Source organism: Paramisgurnus dabryanus, chromosome 20, assembly GCF_030506205.2.
Source record: "Paramisgurnus dabryanus chromosome 20, PD_genome_1.1, whole genome shotgun sequence".
Taxonomy (NCBI): Eukaryota; Metazoa; Chordata; class Actinopteri; order Cypriniformes; family Cobitidae; genus Paramisgurnus; species Paramisgurnus dabryanus.
This window is the reverse complement of record NC_133356.1, coordinates 12,667,547-12,690,910: the sequence shown is the minus strand read 5'-3', so window position 1 is coordinate 12,690,910 and position 23,364 is coordinate 12,667,547. Positions and strand designations below refer to the sequence as shown.

The 23,364-nt window shown below is 36.1% G+C and overlaps 1 protein-coding gene and 2 long non-coding RNA genes across 7 annotated transcripts in view; 1 reads left to right on the top strand and 2 right to left on the bottom strand.

Annotated features, from left to right (window-relative positions):
• Positions 1-21,007, bottom strand: part of kcnf1b (potassium voltage-gated channel, subfamily F, member 1b) — a 46,921-nt gene extending 25,914 nt beyond the window's left edge. For 2 of the 3 annotated variants that reach the window (XR_010547007.1, XR_010547008.2), the window contains exons 1-2: positions 19,249-21,007; positions 18,887-18,921 (exon numbers count right to left, since the gene is read on the bottom strand). Coding sequence is in view for 1 of the 3 variants with exons in the window: in XM_065296477.1 (XP_065152549.1) it covers positions 19,288-20,742 (1,455 nt within the window). In the remaining 2 variants the exon portion in view is untranslated. Of the gene's footprint in view, positions 1-18,369; positions 18,922-19,248 lie in introns of those variants that run through there. The other variant, XM_065296477.1, reaches the window with a different exon arrangement.
• LOC135787560 (uncharacterized) lies at positions 1,783-2,754 on the top strand. 2 transcript variants are annotated; one of them, XR_010547105.2, is made up of 4 exons: positions 1,783-1,991; positions 2,074-2,220; positions 2,310-2,375; positions 2,459-2,754. It is a non-coding gene; the product is annotated as an uncharacterized lncRNA (long non-coding RNA). The 2 variants fall into 2 exon arrangements; XR_010547104.2 differs by having other exon boundaries at positions 1,783-2,220.
• On the bottom strand, positions 12,802-13,773 carry LOC135787559 (uncharacterized). Of its 2 annotated transcripts, XR_010547103.2 has the most exons (4): positions 13,565-13,773; positions 13,336-13,482; positions 13,181-13,246; positions 12,802-13,097 (listed from the first exon to the last, which is right to left on the bottom strand). It is a non-coding gene; the product is annotated as an uncharacterized lncRNA (long non-coding RNA). The 2 variants fall into 2 exon arrangements; XR_010547102.2 differs by having other exon boundaries at positions 13,336-13,773.
• Positions 21,008-23,364: the final 2,357 nt, after the last annotated feature.

Below are 23,364 nucleotides of genomic sequence, written 5' to 3'. Positions count from 1 at the left end.
GCGTGTCAAGTGATCCTATGTGAATCACATGTCTTGTCAAAATAAGTGCCTGCTGCAGATGCGTCTAAAGGGTTTTTGATAAAAGAGACGCTTTATTGCACTGCTCACATTGTAAAAACTGACATGGGCTGTTTATTTTTGTTCTCAGTCTATTCCTGTATAGGGGCAACAGAAAATGTTTATTTTTCACAGCACATATGACTATAGCCAGCTGTCTAGCATCCTTTTCTCTCTTTAGAACCTACACACACTCGCACAAGTCTTTGAAAGGCTGAAGATGCAGATCACAACCTGGAAAGGGATTATGGGATGCCACCCACTCCACTCAGACTTAAGGAGAAGCACAAAGGAGAGCAAAGCAGTGCTTCAGGTTCAGCATAGAGAATGTTCAACTTTCAACAAAGTAAACAAGGAGCACTGATACATTAAAAAACTATACGACGTAATGCAGATTATAATAACTAATTTTACTATTTACGCAACATTAACACCACAGATTACTACAACGACTATACTTCAAAGAAAAGTCAGAATCAATGAAAGTCACCAGTGGAAAAACTAAAGAATAACAATTTATTGATTTACCATAAATCCACTGTAATCTTATATTAACAAAGGTACAGCTGCGCTTAAAAGATTTCATACATCTTGCAAAATGTAAATAAATAAGAAATTATCTATTTAACTTTTCAACAGTGGTTATATGATGTTGAGATCCATATAACACTTTGTTAAGTGACTCTTTGTTTAAAGAGGAGAAACATGTTGACTGTCAGATTATATTGATCTAACTGGATTAATGGTTTCCAGTAAATACTACTGCGAGACAGACACACTCAGGGAGAAATATAGATAAATTTAACCAGATCAATCAGCCTTAAACAATTCTAAACAAATCATATATAATTGTCATTGCCAGATAAGTCCCGCCCACCGCCCCACCCTCCACAAGCACTTACAGATCAAATCAACAAAAAACAAAGCTCCACGTCAAAATAAGTCTGGAAAAGATGCCAGCATTGGTTGCAAGACTGTTCAATTGTCTTTTGTCAGCCGATTACTGATGTGAGTAACTACACAGTCCTTATGACCAATTAAATGGGACCATTCATCTTTCCTTCCAGCAGTTTCAATTCCTGCACCATTAAACAGGTTAATCGAAATGAATAAAAAGTTATTCATTGTTCTTCATCCCTTCAACCCTCTCTCTGTTATTTCTAACCTTAGCAGATTTATAGTTAGATACATAATAAATTGCTTTTTTTCTTTTCAGTCGTCTGTTGCTTCCTATCCATGCTGTGTCAACAGCAACATTAGTAGTTATAACGGGCCACCATTCGTCAAACTTTTATGACCCCCTCCCCCACCCCGCTGACAGGTCGTGTTTTATGACCCTTTGACAGGGGGGCGGGCCCATCAATCAAAATCTGTACAAGTTGTCAACTTTAGACAGAAAGTATTTAATGGTTTTATTGCCGGTCATTTAGAGTGATTGTTTTTCCTGAGTGTGTTTTATGTCACGCGTATGCTGTTATGTTTAATGACGGCTCGTGTTTCGACATTTGCTGTTTATTGACATTTGATGTCAGATCTCAACCATCCTCCCTCCTGTGCTCGCCCCGTGCGCTTCTCAATACTGACTGTCACACCGCGGGTGTGTTGTTGAATCTAAAGTTTTGCAACAGCATAAGTTTATTTAAAGGCAATCACGAAATATATATATATATATATATATATATATATATATATATATATATATATATATATTAGATGTACCTGGCTACGCTTAAAGCCGATATTTTCTATCGAACTAGTCTATTTTCTGTTCAGACACAAAGTTTTCTGATGATGATATTATGTCAGTGTGTGTTTGTGTGGGGTTCGTGTGATGTAATCTTTGAAAGTTTATGACCGAACTTTTATTGGGGAGCGACAAGAGATCTCCCGGACTCAGGTTGGATGGAGCAGAACTGTTATACTCAAGTCTATTGGTATGTATGTGTTTCGCTGTGTTCGTTCCAGTATTTTGTCTGATTTATTTAAAAACTAAAAATTCGATCTCTGGTATTGCAGCGAAATTGTCTAAACTGGTATTAACTATTCCTGGTAAATCGCGGTGAAGAGTGGAATGAACAAAAAAGTCAGACCGAGACTAGAACCACCAGCAGCGTAACACGGAAATCTTGGAACAAAGAGACACCGAGTGGTTCGTGTTGTCCGGTGTGTATTTATTTAATCATGTTACAATAGATTTAAACAAACTGGTTTGTTTTAATATTTTCTAATAACATGTGTTATCTGTTTTAAAGGTTTGGATATCAGCGGTAAAGCGAACGTTGTGTGTACTATTGCAAAATATATAGCGGATCTCCACGGTACGTTTATATTGTATAAGAAAAAAGTTTTAATTGTTTTATTTAGATATTTGTCCTAATAACTTGTTTTTATCTGTTTACAGGTTAGGATACAGACCACAACGCTTTGGACGTATCTTTAAAAAAGAGAAAAATCAGAGACTTTTTGGATTTGTCTGGGGGACATTTTAAACATTTTGTGACAAATTGGATTTAAAACATTTCGGATATTGGATACCTAGTTTGATATGTCCACAGAGATTGTTTAAGACGTTTTCACCTCATTTTAGGGTTTATTTTTAATTAAAGGCTTCTTAAAACATGTATGAAAATGTGTATATTATACAATGAGTCTTATATTGTCTGCTCTGACAAAAATAAATTATTATTTTAGATTTTAGGTCAAATGACTGCGTGTGTTTTATGTCAAGCGTATGCTGTTATGTTTAATGACGGCTCGTGTGTGACAGCTCGTGTTTTGGCATTCGATGTCAGCACTCACCCCTCCTCCCTACTGTCTCACAAGCCATGCATTCATTCACAGGGGTACGTGTTGTAAAGCGAGTAAAGATTTCTAAAACCCATTACGGGGGTCAAAAAAGTAAATGTTTATTTTAGATTTAGACAAATCATGAACAATGCTATAATTAAAACTTTTGTTTGTAACATCACAAGTTATTTAATTAAATATTCCATATACGGGTATAGTTTAAGCAAAGACCTGAGTCATTACTACAATCTTTAGACGATAGTCTAAACTAAATAAAATTTTAAACGGTTTCAGGAACTCTGTGAACCTTTTCATAACCTGCTCTATAGTTTCACGAGTATTAAAGATCCGGCGGAGCCTGACAAAGCGCCGGGTGTGTGTTCATATATGCCGTTTTAAAATAACCTTAATAAAATGTAATTTTGTCCACTATGGCAAAATAGGGGTTTTATTTTAGATTTAGGGGATTCTTTAACCAAGGATCTGATTAACACATGCACCGATGGTGTCAGAGAACTTGTATCTGACGTTAATAAACTTTTTAAATGTTTTTAAGACGTCTTAACCACATTTTAGGGTTTATTTTTAATTAAAGTATTCTTAAAACATGTGTGAATATGCGCATATTATACAAAGAGTCTTATATTGTCTGCTCTGACAAAAACATAAATTATTATTTTAGATTTTAGGACAAATGTCTGCGTGTATCTTATAAATACAACTTGATAATACGTTTGTTTTGTCAAGAGACTTTTTAAAGTCACACAAGAATAAAATATTTTAGTTGTAACTGGTTACCCTTAAATGTACTATTATCTATTTAACTATAAGCTATATTTTTCTGATAAGCCTTAAACAGAAGCTGCTCTGTGAGCGTCTGGGTGTTTGAGATAATTCACATTAGGGGGCTGCTTGTAAACTAATGTCTTTTAAAACTGCCGTGGTAATGTGTAATATGATAACTCTGTCAAAAAGTAAAAGGTTTATTTTAGATCACAACCTATTTTATGGCAAACAATGCAGTATCTAAAAGTTTGTAACAACACAATTTTATTTAATGAAATATTCAGCATGGGTATAGCACTGTGCCAAAACCACCGGGGTCCGCCAATAACACATTCTTTAGATTAAGGCTTTTTATTTTTAACTAAATAAAATCTTAATCTTTTCATGCACAATATTCTGTTCACACCATTAGATTGCGGTCCTGCGCTTACAATAGAGAACATAAGCGGATGCGTGTTCATATCCATACGTTAAGAAACTTTTTTAAACGATTAAAGACATTGTCAATTCATCTTCTGGGGTTTGTTTTTAAAAAATGACACCTTAAAATCAACTGTGAATATGTGTTTATTACACAATAAAATGTAATTCTGTCCGCACCGTTATAATAAGGGTTTTATTTTAGATTTGGGACTTTCTTTAACCAAATGCGTGTACCAAAGTTGTCAGAAAACGTAGGCTGATGCTCTCTTATATATGGTGTTAAGACCCTTTTAAACGTTTTAAGATATTTCACACCCTCTTCTGGGTTGAATTCATTAAAGTCATCTAACATCCACATGTGTACATGTGTATTTACGATAAATGTAACACGGTAGGCATTGTCAAAATAAAAGGTTTCTTGAACATGTTATTCCAGCGTGTGTTTCTCGTCTTGCGAATGTTCGACATATTTATTGATGTGGAAAAAAGTTTGTTGTTTTGGACGATCAGTTTCAGTCTCTCTCTATCACAATCCGTTAGCAACCAGCAGACAACCCCAGCTGTCTGAACAGCGATGATGTTCAGCGGACCGTATAGCCTACTGTTTCTAAAAATCTGTGTTGGTAAAATAAGTGTAATTCACCCCACCCATTGACAATAACTAAATGGGTTATTTAAGATTTTAGATAGAGCACCAGAGCCTATTTTTTTATTGCCAAACACGGGGGATCTAATAGTTTGTAACAGTACAAAATTATTTAATGAAATATTCAGTACGTTTATATTTAAGCAATGAATTGTACCAAAACCTCCATAGGTCTACTATTCTTTAGACATAAGTCTATTTATTTTAAACTAAATAAAAGCTGATTCGCATCACGAGATCTGTGAAGCATTTCAAGCAGAGGGTTCTGTTCAAGCCATTAAAGATCGGGGCTCCGGCGTTCACAATAGAATATACGCAGATCCGTGCATATATCGGCCATTAAGAAACTTTTAAACGATTAAAGACATTTTCATCTCATATTCTGGGTCTGTTTTAATATCATGACACCTTAAAACCAATTGTGAATATGTGTTTATTACACAATAAATGTAATACTGAGAGCTATGGCTATATAAAGTTATTTTAGGCATATCATTATCTCATACTAATAAGATAATGATTAAAGCATGTTATTGCATAGCGCAATAAACACATGCACTCACATATCTATGGTTTTAAAAACAAAACTTTTTAATGTTTAAGACATTTGGACCCCATTTCCTGGTTTTTTGTCCGCTGTGGATACCAACCTCTATGTGTTTATTATACAACAAATGCAATTCTGTCAGCATTTCTAGTTTTAGAACGCCTCTGATTTAAACATGCGGGTTTTTAAAATGAAACGGCCATGTGACTTTTATGACAAAAGCTATTCGATCTTAATTTTTTGTTTTAACATCCAAAAGTTTTTATACACATTCCATAATTAAACATCTAGGTGTGTATGAGTAAGTTTATATCTAATGTCACACGAGCGGTACCAAGTCGCGCTTGTGTCTGTGTGTGTGTGTGCATCCAGTCTGTTTTTGTGGGGGCGTGTTTATGAGCCCGTGTCTTTGCAAGGTGTGTGTGTGTGGGTGTGTGTGTGTGTTTGCATGGGGGTCTATGATGTCTCTGTTTGTTACTAAAACTTTGATATTAAGTCTGTGTCCTCATTGACAATAAGTAAGGGTTTTTAGATGCAGGCTTCATTACACAGATACTGATTAAATCATGTTATCCATTATTTGCGATTTAAAGAAACTTAAAAGGTTTAAGACATTTTATCTCACATTGTGGTGTTGTTTTTAATTAATGTAACCTTAAACCCCCTCTGTTATCCATTTAGGGAACAATAAAATGTTAGCAAATATTATTTATCAAAGTTGACGATGTTATAAGCCAGGATGTCACTAACGTGACAACAAACATTTTCTTTAAAGACAAAACATCTAACAAAATTGCCAAGGCTTACAGAGACACACTAGACTTTTTTTTTTTTTGTTGTGTGTGTGTGTGTGTGTGTGTGTGTGTGTGTGTGTGTGTGTGTGTGTATGGTTTTTGTTAAACATGATTGTGTGCTACCATTAAACTATCTATATCAACAACACCAGATAGGATGTACCTCTACATAACAGTAAAATCATGTACATATATTAATTAGGTAAACCTTAACACTTATTTAAAAAATAAAAATATACTATTCGAACATCCTAACCTGATATAGGATAGATTAGGTTTTAAGGTCAACCAGTGTGTATAGCTTTACGACTTACAGCACAAAACACCCCTCAATGACAGGAGCAATGACAGGATCTTTATGATGTGGAGCAGACCATTGTTTTGTCTGAGGGATAGGTTCAACTTAGGTTAACATCTATCATTGCATAATAAGCAAACATGAAATTATATTTCACCTATGGTTTGTTACTGATGTTCCTAGTTTCGCGTATTTTTTCTGAAACAAACTTTTCTTTTCAATCTTAGACAGCTTTCATAGGTTTGTCTTTCGATAAGTTGTTCATAGTTTTTATGTGGTAGTGTCAACTTATGTCTGAGATTTTGTAAATTCATCAGATGTTTCTTACGTGTATATTTTCTTAAACAAACATTTTTCTGTTTTTCCAAACTTAGTTAGGATACAACCCTTTGTCGCCTCAAACACATGATCAAAGTTTTTTCTTCGCTAGCGTCAACTAATGTCTGAGATTTTGTAAATTCATCAGAGGTTTCTTACGTGTATATTTTCTTAAACAATCATTTTTCTGTTTTTCCAAACTTAGTTAGGATACACATCTTTGTCACCTCAAACACATGATCAAAGTTTTTTCTTCGCTAGCGTCAACTAATGTCTGAGATTTTGTAATTTCATCAGATGGTCTTACGTGTGTATTTCTTAAACAAACATGTTGCGTTTCAATCTTAGGCAGAGTTCATACGTTTGTTTTTCATAAGTTGTTCATAGTTTTTCTACGCTAGTGTCAACTTATGTCTGAGATTTTTGTAAATTCAACAGATGTTGCTTACTTGTGTATTTTCTTAAACAAACTTTTCTTTTCAATCTTAGGTAGTCATCATACTTTTCGGCTCTACATACATTTGTTCAAAGTTTCTCGTAGCTAGTGTCAACTCATGTCTGAGATTTGTAAATTCATCAGATGTTCTTACATGTGTATTTTCTGAAACAAACTTTTCTTTTCAATCTTAGACAGTCTTCATACGTTTGTCTTTCGATAAGTTGCTCATAGTTTTTATGTGGTAGTGTCAACTAATGACAGAGATTTTGTAAACTCATCAGATGTTCATAGTTGTGTCTGTACAGACAATATTATACTTATAACAGTCGTCTTGTTTTCTTTTGTACGTGACAACATATATCTGTGATTGTTTTATGAACACAGATGGTTTCATTTCTGTAGTTTATGTAACACTTTGTCAAACTCTTAAAAGTAGTACTAACTGTTTAAAACAACAATGCAAAGTGTTTTAGATTCACTTGATAAAACTTTTACATCATAACAAACTAGGATAGCAATATGTTTGAATCTGTAACAGGTGATACCACCATTAGCGTGATGTACATAACAAAGTCTGCAAATAATAAAGTTTGATTAGGTTTTTATTTAGTAAACCTTTTAACATAAAGTGTAGAGTCTATTGTATGTAACAACAAAGATGCGATGAAACAACGCAAAACAAGAGAGGATGCGTTTGTTAAACCACATATAAATTAAGATGCATACATCTACAAATGGGGGCAATGTTTGAAATACTTTGGCCGTATAGCCTTTAAATTCGGGACCATTAGATTAAAAACATTGTCCCCATTTGTAGATGTATGCATCTTAATTTATATGTGGTTTAACAAACGCATCCTCTCTTGTTTTGCGTTGTTTCATCGCATCTTTGTTGTTACATACAATAGACTCTACACTTTATGTTAAAAGGTTTACTAAATAAAAACCTAATCAAACTTTATTATTTGCAGACTTTGTTATGTACATCACGCTAATGGTGGTATCACCTGTTACAGATTCAAACATATTGCTATCCTAGTTTGTTATGATGTAAAAGTTTTATCAAGTGAATCTAAAACACTTTGCATTGTTGTTTTAAACAGTTAGTACTACTTTTAAGAGTTTGACAAAGTGTTACATAAACTACAGAAATGAAACCATCTGTGTTCATAAAACAATCACAGATATATGTTGTCACGTACAAAAGAAAACAAGACGACTGTTATAAGTATAATATTGTCTGTACAGACACAACTATGAACATCTGATGAGTTTACAAAATCTCTGTCATTAGTTGACACTACCACATAAAAACTATGAGCAACTTATCGAAAGACAAACGTATGAAGACTGTCTAAGATTGAAAAGAAAAGTTTGTTTCAGAAAATACACATGTAAGAACATCTGATGAATTTACAAATCTCAGACATGAGTTGACACTAGCTACGAGAAACTTTGAACAAATGTATGTAGAGCCGAAAAGTATGATGACTACCTAAGATTGAAAAGAAAAGTTTGTTTAAGAAAATACACAAGTAAGCAACATCTGTTGAATTTACAAAAATCTCAGACATAAGTTGACACTAGCGTAGAAAAACTATGAACAACTTATGAAAAACAAACGTATGAACTCTGCCTAAGATTGAAACGCAACATGTTTGTTTAAGAAATACACACGTAAGACCATCTGATGAATTTACAAATCTCAGACATGAGTTGACACTAGCTACGAGAAACTTTGAACAAATGTATGTAGAGCCGAAAAGTATGATGACTACCTAAGATTGAAAAGAAAAGTTTGTTTAAGAAAATACACAAGTAAGCAACATCTGTTGAATTTACAAAAATCTCAGACATAAGTTGACACTAGCGTAGAAAAACTATGAACAACTTATGAAAAACAAACGTATGAACTCTGCCTAAGATTGAAACGCAACATGTTTGTTTAAGAAATACACACGTAAGACCATCTGATGAAATTACAAAATCTCAGACATTAGTTGACGCTAGCGAAGAAAAAACAATGGTCTGCTCCACATCATAAAGATCTTGTCATTGCTCCTGTCATTGAGGGGTGTTTTGTGCTGTAAGTCGTAAAGCTATACACACTGGTTGACCTTAAAACCTAATCTATCCTATATCAGGTTAGGATGTTCGAATAGTATATTTTTATTTTTTAAATAAGTGTTAAGGTTTACCTAATTAATATATGTACATGATTTTACTGTTATGTAGAGGTACATCCTATCTGGTGTTGTTGATATAGATAGTTTAATGGTAGCACACAATCATGTTTAACAAAAACCATACACACACACACACACACACACACACACACACACACACACACACACACACACACACACACACACACACAACAAAAAAAAAAAAAGTCTAGTGTGTCTCTGTAAGCCTTGGCAATTTTGTTAGATGTTTTGTCTTTAAAGAAAATGTTTGTTGTCACGTTAGTGACATCCTGGCTTATAACATCGTCAACTTTGATAAATAATATTTGCTAACATTTTATTGTTCCCTAAATGGATAACAGAGGGGGTTTAAGGTTACATTAATTAAAAACAACACCACAATGTGAGATAAAATGTCTTAAACCTTTTAAGTTTCTTTAAATCGCAAATAATGGATAACATGATTTAATCAGTATCTGTGTAATGAAGCCTGCATCTAAAAACCCTTACTTATTGTCAATGAGGACACAGACTTAATATCAAAGTTTTAGTAACAAACAGAGACATCATAGACCCCCATGCAAACACACACACACACCCACACACACACACCTTGCAAAGACACGGGCTCATAAACACGCCCCCACAAAAACAGACTGGATGCACACACACACACAGACACAAGCGCGACTTGGTACCGCTCGTGTGACATTAGATATAAACTTACTCATACACACCTAGATGTTTAATTATGGAATGTGTATAAAAACTTTTGGATGTTAAAACAAAAAATTAAGATCGAATAGCTTTTGTCATAAAAGTCACATGGCCGTTTCATTTTAAAAACCCGCATGTTTAAATCAGAGGCGTTCTAAAACTAGAAATGCTGACAGAATTGCATTTGTTGTATAATAAACACATAGAGGTTGGTATCCACAGCGGACAAAAAACCAGGAAATGGGGTCCAAATGTCTTAAACATTAAAAAGTTTTGTTTTTAAAACCATAGATATGTGAGTGCATGTGTTTATTGCGCTATGCAATAACATGCTTTAATCATTATCTTATTAGTATGAGATAATGATATGCCTAAAATAACTTTATATAGCCATAGCTCTCAGTATTACATTTATTGTGTAATAAACACATATTCACAATTGGTTTTAAGGTGTCATGATATTAAAACAGACCCAGAATATGAGATGAAAATGTCTTTAATCGTTTAAAAGTTTCTTAATGGCCGATATATGCACGGATCTGCGTATATTCTATTGTGAACGCCGGAGCCCCGATCTTTAATGGCTTGAACAGAACCCTCTGCTTGAAATGCTTCACAGATCTCGTGATGCGAATCAGCTTTTATTTAGTTTAAAATAAATAGACTTATGTCTAAAGAATAGTAGACCTATGGAGGTTTTGGTACAATTCATTGCTTAAATATAAACGTACTGAATATTTCATTAAATAATTTTGTACTGTTACAAACTATTAGATCCCCCGTGTTTGGCAATAAAAAAATAGGCTCTGGTGCTCTATCTAAAATCTTAAATAACCCATTTAGTTATTGTCAATGGGTGGGGTGAATTACACTTATTTTACCAACACAGATTTTTAGAAACAGTAGGCTATACGGTCCGCTGAACATCATCGCTGTTCAGACAGCTGGGGTTGTCTGCTGGTTGCTAACGGATTGTGATAGAGAGAGACTGAAACTGATCGTCCAAAACAACAAACTTTTTTCCACATCAATAAATATGTCGAACATTCGCAAGACGAGAAACACACGCTGGAATAACATGTTCAAGAAACCTTTTATTTTGACAATGCCTACCGTGTTACATTTATCGTAAATACACATGTACACATGTGGATGTTAGATGACTTTAATGAATTCAACCCAGAAGAGGGTGTGAAATATCTTAAAACGTTTAAAAGGGTCTTAACACCATATATAAGAGAGCATCAGCCTACGTTTTCTGACAACTTTGGTACACGCATTTGGTTAAAGAAAGTCCCAAATCTAAAATAAAACCCTTATTATAACGGTGCGGACAGAATTACATTTTATTGTGTAATAAACACATATTCACAGTTGATTTTAAGGTGTCATTTTTTAAAAACAAACCCCAGAAGATGAATTGACAATGTCTTTAATCGTTTAAAAAAGTTTCTTAACGTATGGATATGAACACGCATCCGCTTATGTTCTCTATTGTAAGCGCAGGACCGCAATCTAATGGTGTGAACAGAATATTGTGCATGAAAAGATTAAGATTTTATTTAGTTAAAAATAAAAAGCCTTAATCTAAAGAATGTGTTATTGGCGGACCCCGGTGGTTTTGGCACAGTGCTATACCCATGCTGAATATTTCATTAAATAAAATTGTGTTGTTACAAACTTTTAGATACTGCATTGTTTGCCATAAAATAGGTTGTGATCTAAAATAAACCTTTTACTTTTTGACAGAGTTATCATATTACACATTACCACGGCAGTTTTAAAAGACATTAGTTTACAAGCAGCCCCCTAATGTGAATTATCTCAAACACCCAGACGCTCACAGAGCAGCTTCTGTTTAAGGCTTATCAGAAAAATATAGCTTATAGTTAAATAGATAATAGTACATTTAAGGGTAACCAGTTACAACTAAAATATTTTATTCTTGTGTGACTTTAAAAAGTCTCTTGACAAAACAAACGTATTATCAAGTTGTATTTATAAGATACACGCAGACATTTGTCCTAAAATCTAAAATAATAATTTATGTTTTTGTCAGAGCAGACAATATAAGACTCTTTGTATAATATGCGCATATTCACACATGTTTTAAGAATACTTTAATTAAAAATAAACCCTAAAATGTGGTTAAGACGTCTTAAAAACATTTAAAAAGTTTATTAACGTCAGATACAAGTTCTCTGACACCATCGGTGCATGTGTTAATCAGATCCTTGGTTAAAGAATCCCCTAAATCTAAAATAAAACCCCTATTTTGCCATAGTGGACAAAATTACATTTTATTAAGGTTATTTTAAAACGGCATATATGAACACACACCCGGCGCTTTGTCAGGCTCCGCCGGATCTTTAATACTCGTGAAACTATAGAGCAGGTTATGAAAAGGTTCACAGAGTTCCTGAAACCGTTTAAAATTTTATTTAGTTTAGACTATCGTCTAAAGATTGTAGTAATGACTCAGGTCTTTGCTTAAACTATACCCGTATATGGAATATTTAATTAAATAACTTGTGATGTTACAAACAAAAGTTTTAATTATAGCATTGTTCATGATTTGTCTAAATCTAAAATAAACATTTACTTTTTTGACCCCCGTAATGGGTTTTAGAAATCTTTACTCGCTTTACAACACGTACCCCTGTGAATGAATGCATGGCTTGTGAGACAGTAGGGAGGAGGGGTGAGTGCTGACATCGAATGCCAAAACACGAGCTGTCACACACGAGCCGTCATTAAACATAACAGCATACGCTTGACATAAAACACACGCAGTCATTTGACCTAAAATCTAAAATAATAATTTATTTTTGTCAGAGCAGACAATATAAGACTCATTGTATAATATACACATTTTCATACATGTTTTAAGAAGCCTTTAATTAAAAATAAACCCTAAAATGAGGTGAAAACGTCTTAAACAATCTCTGTGGACATATCAAACTAGGTATCCAATATCCGAAATGTTTTAAATCCAATTTGTCACAAAATGTTTAAAATGTCCCCCAGACAAATCCAAAAAGTCTCTGATTTTTCTCTTTTTTAAAGATACGTCCAAAGCGTTGTGGTCTGTATCCTAACCTGTAAACAGATAAAAACAAGTTATTAGGACAAATATCTAAATAAAACAATTAAAACTTTTTTCTTATACAATATAAACGTACCGTGGAGATCCGCTATATATTTTGCAATAGTACACACAACGTTCGCTTTACCGCTGATATCCAAACCTTTAAAACAGATAACACATGTTATTAGAAAATATTAAAACAAACCAGTTTGTTTAAATCTATTGTAACATGATTAAATAAATACACACCGGACAACACGAACCACTCGGTGTCTCTTTGTTCCAAGATTTCCGTGTTACGCTGCTGGTGGTTCTAGTCTCGGTCTGACTTTTTTGTTCATTCCACTCTTCACCGCGATTTACCAGGAATAGTTAATACCAGTTTAGACAATTTCGCTGCAATACCAGAGATCGAATTTTTAGTTTTTAAATAAATCAGACAAAATACTGGAACGAACACAGCGAAACACATACATACCAATAGACTTGAGTATAACAGTTCTGCTCCATCCAACCTGAGTCCGGGAGATCTCTTGTCGCTCCCCAATAAAAGTTCGGTCATAAACTTTCAAAGATTACATCACACGAACCCCACACAAACACACACTGACATAATATCATCATCAGAAAACTTTGTGTCTGAACAGAAAATAGACTAGTTCGATAGAAAATATCGGCTTTAAGCGTAGCCAGGTACATCTAATATATATATATATATATATATATATATATATATATATATATATATATATATTTCGTGATTGCCTTTAAATAAACTTATGCTGTTGCAAAACTTTAGATTCAACAACACACCCGCGGTGTGACAGTCAGTATTGAGAAGCGCACGGGGCGAGCACAGGAGGGAGGATGGTTGAGATCTGACATCAAATGTCAATAAACAGCAAATGTCGAAACACGAGCCGTCATTAAACATAACAGCATACGCGTGACATAAAACACACTCAGGAAAAACAATCACTCTAAATGACCGGCAATAAAACCATTAAATACTTTCTGTCTAAAGTTGACAACTTGTACAGATTTTGATTGATGGGCCCGCCCCCCTGTCAAAGGGTCATAAAACACGACCTGTCAGCGGGGTGGGGGAGGGGGTCATAAAAGTTTGACGAATGGTGGCCCGTTATAACTACTAACATTATTATCTATCTATTTGTCCTCAGACGATAAATCCATGAGTTAAATCTCCTGCTTGTTTTTCCTCTCATAGCCCACACACACACTCCCATCTATCTTGCCATCTAACATGCATTAGATCTCTGTGGCACACAATTCAAACCCATCTGAACCATTCCTTCAAACAGAATCAGCCTTAACACCCTTGAAGAGAATAAAGATGGTACCCATAATGCCTCTGTGTGGTATCTTTTGCACAAACTAAAGAAAAATGAATTAGGCAAACTAGGATGATTTTAATCCATCCATGCATCTCTTCATTTATCTACTTATTTCCTTTATGGGCAAAATGTGGCCGAGCAATTATTTCCATATTAAAATTATTATTATTATTACTGCTTTCTCTCTGGCGCTCTTTGAAGTTAAAGGTCACGTTGTTCTGTCTGTGTGAAGGACTGCTCTGTGTTTGAGTAATGATCTCGAACTGGAATTGCTGGAGTGTTGGTCTAATTATTTTTTTGCTGGTAGAACCCTAATGAGCAGCAGAACCGTAGGCGTGTGCTGGCGACAGCTACCAGAATAACCATCACCAATTACAAATGAACACAAACAATCAGACACACATTCCTACAATTGCGCATTCAGTGAAAAAATCTTAATCACATAAAAGCAAACGCCCAGCTGTGCTAGAATGACACCTTTGGGGCAAAGGCGCGTTGTATAGTCTGATCACACTAACCTTACATTCCCAAAGGAAATACTTATGGCACTTACAGGAAGCGTAAAGAAACCCAAAAATACAATTTGGTTTTTCACTCTATACCATTTTATTCCTGCATGTTAAGGGATTTTTAAAGGATTTCTGTGTGGATCAGTTCATACACTCTATAATGTTATTTCCATTGGGTCAAAAAGGAACAAACCCAAACTGATGGGCTGTAATTTAACCTATGCTGGGTTGTTTTAACTCATTGTTAAGAAAAAGTATAAACATTTTCTGGGTTAATTTAACCTAAATGCTGGCTTCGTCCCTTTTTAACATAATGTTAAAAAAGGCATCTGCGGGTCTGTGTGAACAGTTTAAGGGAGTGTGCACACCAAAGCTTTTAAACGCAGCTGAAAACGCCAGGCAGACGCCGACTCACAGCTTTTTTCAGCTGAGCGCTTTGGTTGCTGTGATGCGTTTGCTTTGTTTATGAACGCCGGTTGGATGTTGTGATGTTTATCCCGCCCCTCCTCCACTGTGATTGGACGGCTGTGTGACAACTGACACTGACGAGCTGAGCTTTTCACCCAAATTTTAATATTTTCGGAAAAACCACAGAGTGCCAACTTTCAGCGCAAAAAAAAACGCCAGCTGCTGGCTTTTTTTTAAAGCGCTCTGCTTCCACTGAAAACAATTGAAAATAACTAGCTTCTGGTAATGGCGCCATCTTGGTGGTGTCCGCATTCAAGATGAGAGCAGAGCGTATGCAGTTTATGGAGGGTTCTGTTTTGCTGCTCTGTGCCCCTGCCCTACGGATTTGTCATATGTCACTAAGAAAAGTGCGTACACTACGCTGATACTCTCTCCTGAATACAGAGGAGTCTATGATGGCGTCGTTACCGGAAGCTAGTTATTTTAGTTTATAAAGTTTTAAATATGGATATTTCTACAACAAAACAGCGCGGATTACCCTCAGAAGGCCTTTGTTTATCATTGTGGAGCCGTTTGAATTTATTTTGTGAAGGATGGATGCACATTTTTTGGACTTGAAAAAGTGGACCCCGTAACTTTACATTTGATTAACTGAATCTAAGACATTTTCTAAAATAACTGAAAATATGTTCGTCTAAAATGATGAACATATGCATCTCGGACAGCTTGGAGGTGAGTAAATCATGGATTTAATATAATATCATTTTTAACATTTTAACACGCAGACTTTAAGAAGGATGTTTTAGATTATACCAGATCCAGTTTGGATCCAGACTTTTATGAAGATTTCAAGCGGCCCAACACTTGTTGAGAGATTACACTAAACCCTATATTTAAGACACAAAAGAGCTAGATTTTCCATATATTGTAATTATGATCACATCATGTTATCATTGCTTTAACATGTTCATTGTTTCTGCATACATGAATACATAATGCATCATATCTCAATAGTACATGTAATCATTGCTAAATTATACCCCAATATATAATTTCTTGATGACTGTGGCAAAGGTTTCACTTGCTGCCGGTAGAGGCGCTAATTTAGTAACACATCCGTGGGATGTATTTGGGGAAATGGACAAACCACCTAAACAGTCATTTGGGTTGGAGGATAGGTTGGTATTATTAAAACTGTTATTTCTGCAATATGGACATTGGTTACTTCATACATAACAGTGTGGCCAGTCCCCTCTGATTACTATTTCTGTAACATAAAAACATGCTTTGCTGTAAATTTTTGAAACGGTAAGAATTATGAAGAATTATACAAATAAATAAAAAAAGAGAAACTTGCAAAACGTTTCATTATCTCACAAAACGGACAAAATTTTAATCTACAAATTTTATACCAAAAACTAGATTAGATAACCTCTATGTTGGTGGGGGTTTTTTTTTACATTTTATTCAGCATAAATCCAAAACTAAATCCACATGAAACACTGAGTTTTATTTATAGCTACCTATTAAAAGCCATTAAGTGCTTGAGTGCACAAAATTGGGGATGTTTAAATGTCAGCAAACACTTAAGCTTCATAATGGCAGGTACAGTAATGCTTCCAGGAGTGGAAAGTACAGACAGGAATGATTAAAATGCAAGTGGTATGGTTAGGATTTGTTTAGCTATGACAATTAATTAAATGATGGAGGGAATTTAAGATTAAGATTTCGGCAGGGCACCATTCAATCACAGCCTTCAAAAACACCTTCTGCATTAAGCATTCGATGCAATCTGGTGTAACTTAATATATAACTGAACTGAATAAATTTATTAATTTACAGGTGTATTATTAAATATATCAACTACCAATTCAGTATGAGCAAAATTGTCCAACAATTAAAAAAATCCAAATAAATATAGCCATTTGTATAGATTGTAAAATAGCCAACACTTGGTCGGTAAAGGTTTGTTACACGTAAACTCACACATTCAGTGAATCTATTGCAAAGTGCTCCCAGCTGCTCTCTTTAAACACACACGCAAATGCATTTTCATGTTTTTCTCATGTGTGCACTCAAAGAGGAATGGAGGGATGTTGACCACATGCAGGCACACACACTTTAATATACTGTAACAAGGGGAGCAGCTGTAATCATGTTTGCATTAACTGGAAGATGAAATCTTTAAATATAAAGCATGCATGCACTTTCTATGAGGACGAAAGAAGTGTTAATGTTCTTATGTCTGCAGGGATTACAGCACAAGAAACACTGTCACTCAATCTCACAGTCCAATGCACAGCTCAGACATGCAACCCACACATAGACCCACAGAGATACATACATATATTTCAACGTAAATCATATTTTATAGCACTTTCCACAATGCAAAATGTTTCACAGCAGCAAAAAAACATGTATTGCTAGTTTCATATGGCATTTAAGGCTTTACACAGTCAAATGTATAATGCACAGGCTTTGTGCATATGATATTTTGTTTTGTATTCCAGAAAAAAAAAACAGACTATTAAAACAATTTATATTAAAATTTTGACCATTAGCAAATAAAATAAAAAAATGCTGGGGTGTTTTCAACCCACTTTGGGTCCAAAAGGGACGAATCCAGCCTTTGGTTTGAATAAACACAGAAAATGTTTATATTTGACCCAACATTTTTGGTTTTTGTAATATTTAGATTTTTACTTTTTACTTTAAACTTATTTTTTATAAACCATAGTCCTTTATGTTCCCATGGTGATGTCTGAGATAGCTGATTGGCTTACTGATAAAACACCCAGGCAGATGACAGCAAAAACAGGTGAGCTCAGAATCAGATGTATGCTGTACACAGGGGCCTGTGTGTGGCAAACTGTTGAAATAATACTACAGAGTAATTTTTTTATTAAATGTGAGGCCTAATCAGTTTGGCACTAAAGAACTTTCCAACTTGCATTAACAATATTCCATATAAACTTAAATATTTAATATATTAAAAATACCCTAAACAGTTCACACAGACCCACACAGATGCATACCCATATTCCTCATGTTGTGAATATAAACAGAGCTCTCTCACCATGCTTTCAGGTGCCAGGGCCGCAATCTTGTCTGAGCGTTTCGAGGGTGTGTGTGAGAAACCCCACTGTGCAGACATGTTCAAATGACTCGCTATAAAAACCAGACACCGATTCCCTCTGTATTAGTTCATATGACTGACACCAGCCCACATTATCCTGATGCTCCTATTCTTAGACCCCCAATAGCTCTCCATAGAATTTCTGTGAGTCATTTGTTTTTATCTCTGTCCTGGAATACTGCGTCCATAATAACATGAAACAGAATTTAAAAGATGTGAAGATAGTTAAAAAGATTGAAAGTAAAATAGTGTGTGGGGAGTAAACCTTTAACGATAGATAGATAGATAGATAGATAGATAGATAGATAGATAGATAGATAGATAGATAGATAGATAGATAGATAGATAGATAGATAGATAGATAGATAGGGAGTTTGGAAAACAAGACTCACCTGTAGCTCTGCACCTGACCTCACCTGCCTCTCTTCTTTAAGCCCCAAAGAAGCAAAAAGAAGTAAAGTAAGAAAATATTGTGTGTCTATTTACAAGATTATAAATTGTTATAAAAATTTTGATTGTTAAAATGTGAAAGTGAACATTTAGACAGTTGCTACCTGGCAACCAAAAATATACACGTGTCAGGTTTATCATGCATTTTATTTTATTAAAGACTAAATTAACACTTTAAAGAGATTTTTCAATGAAATTGCGTTCAGTCAGTAAAAACAACAAGCAGGTTGAAAGTCACACTCTTTGGACGAGCACAGCAGTTAAGAGCGCACAATAAACATAAAAACACAATTTCTTGTAAAACCTATAAAGTGCTTTTCGAGTTCTTTTTTCTGTGCTTGTCTTAGGTAGAGTTTTTCTTCTTCACGGCCTCCTTCTCAGTTCTGTGCACTCCCGAAAGAAGCGGAATGTATGTATCGCTACGCGACGCGCGCATGGCACCCTCCCACGCTCTCCTGGGCGCGTCAGACCTGCGCGAGGCGCTCTTCATGGCGAGCTCGAGCGCGCGCAGCTCCATGAGTTCAAGCTCGTGCTTGGCAGCGGTCTCTAGCACTCTCTGCTTGTTGTAATAAATGACAAAGTTGTTGATGATGGGGTGTATGGGCAGCGCTATGGCGATCACACCGCACAGAAAGCTGATGGCCGCGTTGCACCTGCCCAGGGTGGTCTTTGGGTATATATCCCCATAACCGACGGTGGTCATGGTGATGATGGCCCACCAGAAGGATTGTGGGATGCTTCTAAAGAGCGTCTCTGGGTGACTCTGCTCCATTGTGTACCCGAGGGCTGAAAACACAAATATGCCCACACCCATATACATAAGAAGCAAACCCAACTCCTTAAAGCTTCGTTTTAGTGCGTAAGTAAGAGTTTGCAAGCCAGATGAATGGCGCGCTAGCTTGAAGATGCGCGCAATGCGCATGATGCGCAGCGCCTGTACCGCCTGTTGCACATTGGCCAGCTCCATCATGGCCGTGCCCAGGTATGTGAGAATCAGCACGACGTAAAACGGCAAGATGGCCATGAAGTCTATAATATTCATGAAGGAGAGAGCGAAGCGCACCTTGTTAGGGGAGGACGCGAAGCGCAGCGCGTATTCCACCGTGAACCAGCCGATGCATGCCGTTTCAATAGCGTCCAGGGTCGGGTGTTCAACTCGATTCCCTTCTGAGTCTTCCACCTGAAGGTCCGGCAATGTCCCGAGACACATAACGACCGATGACACTAGGATGAAGAGGAAGGACATAACTGCAATTACGCGCGCGGGAAGCGATGACTCGGGTTTCTCCATGAGCTTCCAGATGAACTTCTGCCACCTCTCCGTGCGGCTCACAACAGGGTCACAGTCCATATCATCCAAAATCATTTTCACCTTGTCAGCAATCTCTGCCAGCTCTTCCTCCTTCTCACTCAAGTTGCTCTTGCAGCATTCATCCAAATAGCTTAAGTCAATCTTCCAAAACTCCATTTCTTTGATGAAACAAATAGGGCAAATACCTCGCTTCATATGGATCTCACCAAAGTAGTACACTTCAACGATGCATTTAAACGAGTCTGGATCTCTGTCGAAGTAAAATTCTCTTTTCCCTGGGTCGTAGTCATCACAAAGTGCGGAAATCACATCAAAACTCCGGGTTGAAATGTTCACAAGTTCGGCGAGCCTGCTCTCCGGATAACGGTTCAAGAGATCCCCGCACAACACCAGGCGCACGCCGCCGATATTAACGGCAATTTCTTTCTCATCACTGCTCGACGAACCGTTACAGTGTGCGAACCGGGTCCTCGGTAACGTCCACATGCTCGCGGTACAATCCTCAAAACATTTAAAAGGCGTTTTAATGGCGTTAGGAGCGTTATGAAATAAGGCGCATGGAGACGCAAGTGCCCTTTGTGTCAAAAGAGGACGCTCGTTCACTTCAAAATACTAATAAATGAAATAAAAGCATTTTCTTGCAAACCTCATAAAAGTAAGAATCAGGATGTTGGTATTTTGATTCGAGCAGAGAATATTTATGTGCGCTTGTGAACGCGCGCAGTTGGCACAGCAGTAAGTAACAGGTCTTCCCCTCCTCTCTGCGCACCCATATCTCTCTCTCTCTCTCTCTCTCTCTCTCTCTCTCTCTCTCTCTCTCTCTCTCTCTCTCTCTCTCTCTCTCTCTCTCTCTCTCTCTCTCTCTCTCTCTCTCTCTCTCTCTCTCTCTCTCTCTCTCTCTCTCTTTCTTTCACCCCAACCCTCTTTTATATTCCCCGGTGTTTCCTTTTCTATTTATCAACTTTTCTGTGCAAAACAAAAAAATCACGAAGACAAACTCCCACTTTGAAACAAATCGATGGTTGTGGATTTTCCTAATTGGATTTACTTACAGCATTTCGCTTATTTTCCGTCAAGTAGAAAGTTGATTCATACATCACAGCCATGGCTTGTTAAGAAATAGATAACACATAAACACAAAATAAAAACTAAAATACTGTACTTAAAACAGTTAATTAATTGCTTCCCCCGCTTCTCGAGGATTGATGGCCTTAAGCCCGTATCACAGAGAAACTGCGCCCCCTGTAGGATTTGGACTAGAACTACAGGACATATGCTCCAAATTACACTTCTCTACAAATAAAAGCCTCAGAAATAAAGCAGCTACATTTTTACCATAATTGTATAAAATGAATATAAAGTAAAATCAATTTTTCAGTGTTAACTGGCTCCGGTACACTTTAGGTCAAAATTACATCAGAATAATTTATTTTGTGCGATTATGCTCCATAACTTTTCTGCAATATGTGATACAGAAATGAGATTGGTTCCACACCAATCATTATATATCTTTTTATTGATGCCAATAACATAAATTTCCATTTATTTATTTTTGTTGGTCATGCATTTTTCGTGAAAAATTGACCTAATTATTTCTGAGGGAAAATATCACACGACAGGCTTCAGTGGCAACATCATATTAAAAGTGGCTTTTGTGGCCCCAACTTAACTTCCGGTGGACTTCTTCAAAGAATCAATAACAACAGAGTCCTTCTAGAGTAGATAATTTTTTTAAAACAAATCATATTCATAGCTAAAGCGTTTCAACTACACCAAGTACGGTTTGTTTGGGTCGGTGTGAACAGAACAGCTGCACTCTGGTGCGCACTAAAAAACCTGATCCCACAAATTGCATGAAATAGTCAAGAAATATTTTTCCATGTCATTGTCACATATTTTCACCATTTTGTGAATGGTGTCAGTGCCACGACTATCTTTTTTTTTAGAGTTAGGTTTTGGTAAGGATGTCATTTTATCTAACAGAAAGTCTGTTGGGTAACCAATACGTGAAACTGACGGCGAAAAATAAAGTCGTAGCACGGACACGTAAAATGGCGGAAATACGTGACACTTAACGGCCGCTTCGAGACCGCTCTACACAGGTGGTCTCGGAGCGGCTGTCATCGAACTCTAGTGCGGTCCATCTGTGGTGTGACCGCTGCTCGTCCTCGGGCCGAATCAATTACAGGAAGTTCTTTTTTTGAGCCATTGCTTCCGTCGTGACATCGTGGAGGTATGAGCTGATGATTTCAAAAATACACAGCTGTCCTCTACATACAAAAATAGTGACATTTACAGTATTTTTTAGCAAACGGCTCCGCGAGAAGGGCTTTAATAGATCAATTGTGCGAGTTCGTGTTAAAGCAAAAAAAAAAAACTTCCCAAAGACGTGCATTGTTTATCTCCAAATCTTGCTAGCTTCGCTCTTTGTGTCAGACAAGGAAACATGTGGGGGATGGTCATAGGGGTTAGAGCTGTCAGAGACCAATAACAGCGCTGACAGTTGTCACATGGTGTATCATGCGGCGTTTCGAGTACGGTAAAAACAACATATGTGAACACAAACCGCACTAACTGAAAAATTATACAGATCTAGTGCACTGCGAGGCTGGCCCACGGTGTGCACCAACACGTGTCAAAGCACCCCTAAACAACAACACATTTACAACACTAGTAAAGGACAATTGCGCTTATCAACCACATGGGGAAACTGTGAGCCAGAGTTACACAGTGTTGCTTTAAACTGCTTAGACTTGTCTTATGAAGTTAGTCATACATTTTTTTCCTTTACACTGATCAATGATCATAACTTAAAAAAGTAGATTGATCTAATTGCTAGTTTGTCAGATATGTTCTTGACACAGCAGGAGTGTTGCTGGACATAAAGCTCTACTGAAGCACAGTTTCTGACTTTTAATTTAAGTATAATTTTTATATACTTAACATTATTAACATGTTTGAAATAATGACAGCAGCATTAATGTCATATCTAAAAAATACCGAACAGAATAACAAATATATGTTGATGATTTTGTCAAAACAATGCAATTCTATAGACTTGACAGAGGTTTTCCAGAGATTTTACCTCAAATGTTTGAAACCTGACTG